General features: G+C 37.6%; 1 protein-coding gene across 1 annotated transcript; it reads left to right on the top strand.

Annotated features, from left to right (window-relative positions):
- The first annotated feature begins 490 nt into the window (after positions 1 to 490).
- On the top strand, positions 491 to 1138 carry LOC123239136 (transcription initiation factor TFIID subunit 11-like). The gene has a single exon (XM_044666410.1). The coding sequence runs from the start codon at positions 491 to 493 to the stop codon at positions 1136 to 1138; it is 648 nt and encodes a 215-aa protein (XP_044522345.1).
- The last annotated feature ends 7384 nt before the right edge of the window (positions 1139 to 8522 follow it).

Here is an 8522-nt window from a genome sequence, read left to right on the forward strand (position 1 = left end):
CTTGGGGGAAGAAAACCCATATATGTATTTTTGGACAGACATTTCATTGAAATTCAGCTCTATCTGATTCAGCTGAAGAAACCATGGATATCTGGCTTGGAAAAAGGAGGTGATAATGAGAGTGAGTCCCAAATGGAGTAAGAGGTACATATTGGGGGACTCGCAGAATGGCTAAGTCTGGAGAGTAAGGAATGGTTGATCTGGGTCCTTCCCCAAAATGGAGCCTGGGAAACCACCAGTGGGAGAAGTGGCCTGCAAGACAACCAAGGTTTGAAAAGTCTCATTGTTGGAAGTCTGGATATCAGGAGTTGGGGGGAAATGGTTACCCAGCCCCGCCCACGTAGCAGATTGGCTCCTCCAACGCCCCATAAGGTGTCGTTATTGTTGCGTGACCACCGGAAGCCCATTCCCTGGGCTCGAGGGTCTCAGGCCACTTTTCCTGAGACGGGTGGAAGGACTGGTGGTTTTAGACTGCCCCAGCAGGACTGCTATGGACGAGTTGGCTGAGTTGTATCTAGAGAAGGCAGAAGAGAGCTCTGTGTTGGACGAGGTGCCGGTCATTGGCAGCCCAGAGCCCATCCCAGGAGCTGTCCAAACGCCAGATAGGTCCCCAGAGGAAACTGATGGAGAAGGTTACGGGGACTCACAGGAAGCTACTGCTGAAGACCCGGAGCTCGAGGACCAGGAAACATCTGATTTTATAGGAAATGGAAGGGAGGACTCATCATTACTTCCTCTTGCGGCCAAGAAGATGAAGATAGAAACTAAGGAGAGAAAAGAGAAAAAGCACAAAGTAGATGAAGATGAAATTGAAAGGATGCAAATCCTAGTTTCTTCCTTTTCTGAAGAACAGCTAAACCGTTATGAAATGTACCGTCGATCAGCATTCCCTAAGGCCACTATTAAACGGCTGATCCAGACTATTACTGGCACCTTAGTCTCCCAGAATGTCGTCATTGCCATGTCAGGCATTTGTAAGGTATTCGTTGGAGAAGTAATAGTAGAAGCTTTGGATGTGTGTGAGAAATGGGGAGAGCTGCCGCCACTACAGCCCAAACACATGAGGGAGGCTGTTCGAAGACTGAAGTCAAGGGGGCAGATTCCTAACTCAAAACACAAAAAAATAATCTTTCACTAAGTCCAGGGAGTTACTTAAGATGTACTGCTGAAAATGAAAGAAATGACTGACCTATTTCTTCTCATGGTGTTACTGTGCATAGACTGTTGCCCAGATGTCCCTGTCCTCTAAAGACACCGTGATTGAACATCTGCCCTCAAATAATGGGACATCTGCCCTTAAATCTTCAAGATCAAATCTGCCAGGTTAGGAACTGAAACTAGAGAGACAAACAAAAGAAGAAAATATATTAAATTTTTTTTCACATCTAGAAATTCCTTCCAAAGAAGGAATGAATTCAACAGAAGGCAGAAACTAAATGGAAAAATAAATTATTTTTCATAAGCATGACATAAATATGTAGTAAAAATGAAAAAGAGTTTATTTTAATGTGAAAAGTATCTTAGAAGAAAAAGTAATAAATCTTACTCAAAAACTGGAATCCTTGAAAACTAGAGTAGACCAATGAGAAATCTGTGAAACAGCAAGAAATATTGGAACAAAATCAAAAGCCTGGAAAAAATAGAAGAAAAGGTAAAATACTATCAAAAATAACTTACCTGGGAAAAGATCGAGGAGAGATGATTTACAACTCATTGGCCTACTTGAATGTTTTTTTTAGATGTTTCTTCTAGATGTTTTTTTTAAAAGCCTGGATGTTATACTTCAAGAAAACCATTTTTTTAAAAGAAAGAAACAAAGAAACAGCCTAGATCTATTTATTGAAACCAGAAGGCAAAGTAAAGTTAAAAGTATCAACTGATCACCTCCTTAAAGGAATCCCCAAAGGAAAAGTGCCAGGAATGTCATAGACAAAGTAAAGAGCTCTTATCAATGGAAAAATATTGCAAACATCCAGAAAAAAAGTAGTTTAAGTATAAAGAGCCCAAAGTCAGTATCACCCAAGGACTGGCAGCTTCTCCTACAAATGAGAAATTTTGGAATACAATATTCCTAAAGGCAAGAGAGATAGGCTTACAGCCAAGAATAACTTACCCTTATCTCCAAGTATAATCCTGTAAGGGAAAAACATGAATAAACTCACTTAAGTTCTTTTGGCCTGAGTTTCTTCATCTATAAAATGGGGTTGGATTAAAAGGCAATATTATATGCAATGAGGAACTAGTACTAAATCTGGTTTGGTGTCTTCTTGTGCAAAAGGGATGGGATTACAATTGTTTCAGTGCGCATTTCTTACTCTAAATATGATACCCCATGTACAGTGACTGGCTCAGAATTGTATAAAGAAGATCCCAGTGCATCAGCATCCCCTTTGTCTTTGAGTTATATTCTTTTGGGAAGGATTCACAGAACAGCACCCTACTGGGGTCTCCATATGGTTCAAAAGTTTAGACAACTATGTTTGAAATTGTCTGTGGGTGTCCTGAAACTACTTTAAATGTCTACTGAAGACCTTGTTAAAACTTTGGTTTCAAAATACAGTTTGGAGTGCAATGGTTTCAAGTAAAAGGATGTAAGCTTTTTCAGAAAGTTATGTCCAAGAAACCCTGTAAAAGTTGCTAGGGAGTTGCTAAGGGAGATTATATTTAAATTGTCAGTAATTCCTAACCAGAAGCTACTACTAAGGAATGCCGATGGGAAAGAAAAGTTTCCAACGGCCAAATGGAAAATTACCTTTTTCTGACATGGGAAAAAAATAGTCATGGAGTTTTTCCCACTATAAGTGGCATCATGTGCCTAAGTAATTTTAAATCTTTCTCTTTTGCTTGTGTCATAGAAAAGGTTATAGAAGAACCAGTGGGAATGGGTTTTCCAGAAAGTCATGTGAGCATTGATTCATTTTTCTATAGCATTAAAAGTTTTGCAAAGTGTTTTCCTCATAGCAAGCTAGTGAAACATGTATGCAAGTATTATTGTTCCCATTTTGGTAGGGAAATGGAGGATTTGAGAAATTAAGTGATTAGTCCACAATGATATGAATAGTTTATCAGGTGAGGTTTAAACCAGTTTGCTTGTTTTCACGTCAAATGACATGTCCTCAAAAAACACAGCAATCATTAAAATGAAATCAGGACGAGTTTATACATAGTGCAGAGTGGGTACCTGGTAGTATTAAAAACAACAACAAAAAAACTTTGTTTTATGAGATGGCTTTCTGGGAGGAAAAATGAGAGGAATACTGGAGAAAACAATGTAAAAATGCATCAATAAAAACATTAAAAAAACAACAAAACATTGGTCTTGGAATCAGGAGATCTGGGTTTGAAAATTTGCTTTAGGTGCTTCTAGATGTAGCATTAATCTTCACCATTAGCATCTGAGCAGGGATTTTATTTGCTTTTATTATCACCAACACTTGCCACAGTGCTAGATACATGGTAAATACTTAATGAATTTTTTTCAGTGACAACTCTTTATGCCTTGCAAGTGAGGGTAATATTTAAATTATTTGATCTTGGGTTGTTTTGAGGAAATATTTTGTAAACCTGTTAATTTAGTTTTATGAAACTTTATAAATGTTGTTTGTTGTTTGTTTGTTTGTTTGTTGTTGTTGTTGTTGCCATTTTATATTAATCGAGTCTTTAGTCCACTTGGTCTACATAGAATTTATTTAAGGAGGGGATTGATAATATATATCTTAGATGATTCAAATATTGGTCCCACCAAGGCAAGGGTGGGTGTGTGTTATAGCAAGTGCTACAAGTTGAAGGAATTGAAGATATTTAGCATAGGATAAGAAATGTTAGGTCATTCTAACTAACTTCAGTATTTTAATGGCTATTGTGGAGAAAAGGATTGATTCATTCTTCTTGGTCCTAGAGTACAAAACTAGGATCACCAGGAGGATGTTGCAAAGAGGGAAACCTGGGCTTCAGGCTTGTTGTAAGGAAAAGCTTCCTAATAAAGTTTTTTAAAGACAGAATGGGATTTTGTAGGAGAAAGTAGGTTCCCCCTCATTGAAAATCTTCAAGTAAAGAAAGCATGACCATTTATTTTATGAGAGAGGTTGCAGAAGGATTGTAGTTTAGTTATGGATAACAATAGGCTACTCAAATGCCTTCTAACACTATGAATGTATGATAAAACTACTTATACCCCTAGGAGCTTACAGTCTAAAAAGAAGAGGAACTAAGATTTATTTAAAAAAAAAACTTAATGACAACAAATTACTAGAACTGCATAAAATTCCCCAAATTCTATATCTTCAGGAGAAAAGCTAGTACAAGTTGTAAAAAATCATGTGTAAAAAAAAAATCATTGAGTACAGGTACAGCTATGCTAGCTTAGGATTCCCAGGTCTCCTCCTTTGCCTGTTTTCATCCAGAGAAGGTAGCCAGGGGATCATCATGGATATGATCTGCAGTAAGTTTAGTCTCTGTCTGGCTGTGGAGCCTTAGAAATTCTGGCATAGTGAATATTAAAGGGAAATCAGTCAATGATAGGACTCGACAAACTTATTTGTCTGATGTTCCCCATAGACTTCAATCTCCTTTTCCTAATGGCATTCCACCTTTACAGGTGGCAACTTTTACATTACTAAATGTTTTGTTTAAATGTTAGAGCTAACATGCCAAAATGGGTAGCTGTATTCAAGTCAATGTCATTTTTGTGGATGAGAACAAGATTGCACCTTGGAGTTCTTGGTTTGTTACCTTTCTAACATGGCTAATGTAAAGGCACAAATTAATTCTAAAGAGTGATGATATGCAAGTGATAAGACTTATATGAGTCTTGATGGCTGAGCTGTGGAATCTACAAACAGGACCAAAATGCTTCGGACATAATTTGTTTGTCCTTAAAACATTGACCTCTATTATCCAAAAAAAGAAAATTCATGAATACATGCCCAAGAGTTCCATGAGTGTTTTATTCCAAATCTTCCCAGCATAAAAGAGAAAGAAGCCTATGTTATATGGTAGAATAAAATATCTTTGAGGACAGAGATTATTGGATTTTTATCTTTGTGTTTCCAGAGCTAAGCAGTGACTGGCACACAGTTGGTGTCTAATCAATGTTTGTTGAGATTGTCTCAGTTGAAGTAGCAATAGAGGAGTGATATATATTTCATTGTTTCAACACTTGGTTTTCCCAGGGTGATCTTAGCCATAAGCTCCAAACAAGTTTTGAAATTTCTACCTTTGAAGTGACTTTGTTCCCTATGGCATCTCATTAGCGTATAAAGAATTAGATAGCAGGATGGAAAATGCCTTAGAGCCAACAACAGGTAGAACTAGCAGAGCTCATCAAACTGCAAGACTCCTTATCAACCCATCAATTCTGCTTAAAAAGAAGTGACATTTGGGGTTCAGCCAGAGTTGGGCAAGCTCTACCAAACCTCTTTGGTAATATTTGCCCCTTTTATTTTTTCTCTCAGTTCCTAGACAACTGGAGACCTCCTGTCTGTGAGCATTATGGTCTTATTAACTCATTCACCAAATAAAACTCTTATAGAAACAAAAATCAGCCAGCAGCCAGCCAGCCAGAATTTGCACAGATTTCATAATATCATAGGATATTACAACCACAAAAAGGCAACTTAGTCCAACCTCCTAATTTTTCAAATGAAGAAACTGAACTCTAGAGGGTTTACGTGACTTGTTTACACAGGCAGTGTCTATTAGGATTTGAACCCAGGCCTTCTGATCCCAAGTTCAGAACTCCTATTTTCTAACAAAACAAAACAAAACACCCTAAATTCTGATACCAAATATAAATGATTCTGAAAGAGGAGGGGGAATACATAACCATATACATTAAAAGTGATAGCTTGAAAACTACCAGGCACCATCGGAAAAAAGAAAAAAAAAAAAGAGAGAAAAAATGCTCATCCTATGAAACGCTTGACATAATATCACTTTGGTAAGCCTGAGCCAGTGTGAGTCACGGCACAACCATCCTATCAGTTCAGAACAAAAAAACTTCATGGGATTATTATGCTTCTAATCCAAAGAACTGGGTGTTTGGAATTCCACAGCCCCTTTGTGGCGTCACGTTAGCCAGGGGAGCTGCTCATGAAAAGAAAGTATTGTTGAATTGCGGATCTCTGCTCTGTTGGATTGAGAAAATGGCAGTTGGTTTTAAAAGACACTTTTTGACTGGAGAAAGGATTAGCAGATTAGGGGATGGTATGTACTGTTTTTTTTTTTTAAATGTAATGTAAAGGAACATTTCATACTGCTGGGGATTAATTAAAAAATTCATTGAACAAAGAGAGGAAGAAGACAAAAAAGAGGCAGAGAGAGAATGAAGGAAAGAAATTTTAAAGTGTATTTTTGGAGAGACTATGTAAATGAAAATTATGTTTAATAACTGAAAATTCCTCCATCCAGTAGGTGGTGCTATGTTTTATCCCCTTTGGTTTCTTTCTTCCTCTACCATTAAAATTCTAATGTCTCTTTCTCCTCTCCTCATTCCTCATTTCCATCCTTTCCTACATTTCTCTTTACCTCATTCCATTATACTTCCACTTCCTTCCTTCCTTCCTTCCTTCCTTCCTTCCTTCCTTCCTTCCTTCCTTCCTTCCTTCCTTCCTTCCTTTCTTCTTCTCTTTCTCCCTCCCTCCCTCCTAATGGACACCAAAGAAGTGTGAAATCCTTGTGACTGTTCCTTTTTACCCACCTCTACCTATTAATATCCTAATGACCTGTTAAAGTCTCAAATCAACAGGTACCTCCTTCATGGAGCCTTGCCTGATTTCCTAGCTGGAAGTGATTCTCCCACCTTTGGCCTCATGGCACTTTGGACTCCTCTGATACATTTGTAATATTTGAAATTTATGTTTATCTGGGTGTATACCTTATCTATATATAGATGAGACAGTATAGACTACATTTCATATATATGCATATGTGTGTATACATATATATATATGTATATGTATACATGTGTGCATATAGATATAGATATAAATTTCAGTTTCCTTGAGCCCAGGCAGGGACCATGTCTTATTTGTCTTTGTCTCTTCTTAAGTGCCTAAACTGTACTGTGTGAACAAAAGAGTAAATGAAGTCTTAAGAATATTTCGGTCGTGCACCGATCAATGTGACTTGGCTTCCTTGACTCTTTCCCCCATTTCCATTCAATAAGGAGACTACATGTTGAGCAAGAAAAGATTTTCCACTGTCTTCCATTCTTTTTTTAGAGTGACTGAATAAAAGAGAGGTTTCACATGATAGAATTTTAGAATTAAGAGTCTCAGATCTCATCTAATTCACTATTCATTTTAAAGGAAAGACAGAATCAGTGGCAAAGAAAACTTTTTTTCTCCAGTTTTCAATTCTGAATGAAATCACATAATTCTAAAACCAGAAAGAATATTTTTATTTTATTTTTCAAAATTTTTATTTTGTATATTTTCCCTAGTTACAAGTTTCATGTTCTTTCCCTCTCCCCCAAACTCCTCTATCCCCCCTTAGTCTGCACACAATTCCACTGGGTTTTACATGTATCATTGTTTAAGACCTAATTCCATATTATTGATAGTTGGACTAGAGTTATTGTTTAGTGTCTACATCCCCAATAATATTCACATCAACCCATGTGTTCAAACAATTGTTTTTCTTCTGTGTTTCTACTCCCACAGTTCTTCCTCTGAGTGTGGCTAGTTTTCTTTCTCATAAGTCCCTTAGCCTTGCTCTGGATCCTTGCATTGATGCTAGTAGAGAAGTCTGTTATGTTCAATTGTACCACAGTGTATCAGTCTCTGTGTACAATGTTCTCCTGGATCTGCTCCTTTCACCTTGCATCAAAAACTGAGAGAATATTGAAATATCATCTATAGGTATTTTTTAACATTTATTGATATTCATTTTTAACATGGTTACATGATTCATGCTCCTACTTTCCCCTTCACCCCTTGCTCTCCCCCCCACCCATGGCCGATGCACATTTCCACTGGTTTTAACATGCATCCTTGATCAAGATCTATTTCCAAATTGTTGTTAGTTGCATTGGTGTGGTAGTTTCGAGTCTACATCCCCAATCATGTCCTCCTCAGCCCATGCGTTCAAGCATTTGTTTTTCTTATATGTTTCCTCTCCTGTAGTCCTTCCTCTGAATGTGGGTAGCGTTCTTTACCATGAATCCCTCAGAGCTGTCCTGTGTCATTGCTTTCTGCTGGTACAGAAGTCCATTGCATTCAATTTTACCACAGTATATCAGTCTCTGTGTACAGTGTTCTTCTGGCTTTGCTCCTTTCTCTCTGCATCACTTCCTGGAGGTCTTTCCAGTTCACCTGGAACTCCTCTAGTTTATTATTCCTTTTAGCACAATAGTATTCCATCACCAGCATATACCACAGTTTGTTCAGCCATTCCCCAATTGAAGGACATACCCTCGCTTTCCAATTTTTTGCCACCACAAAAAGTACAGCTATAAATATTTTTGTACAAGTCTGTTTATTTATGATCTCTTTGGGGTACAAACCCAACAACGGTATGGCTGG

The sequence above is a fragment of the Gracilinanus agilis genome, chromosome 3 (genome assembly GCF_016433145.1).
Source record: "Gracilinanus agilis isolate LMUSP501 chromosome 3, AgileGrace, whole genome shotgun sequence".
Classification (NCBI taxonomy): domain Eukaryota; kingdom Metazoa; phylum Chordata; class Mammalia; order Didelphimorphia; family Didelphidae; genus Gracilinanus; species Gracilinanus agilis.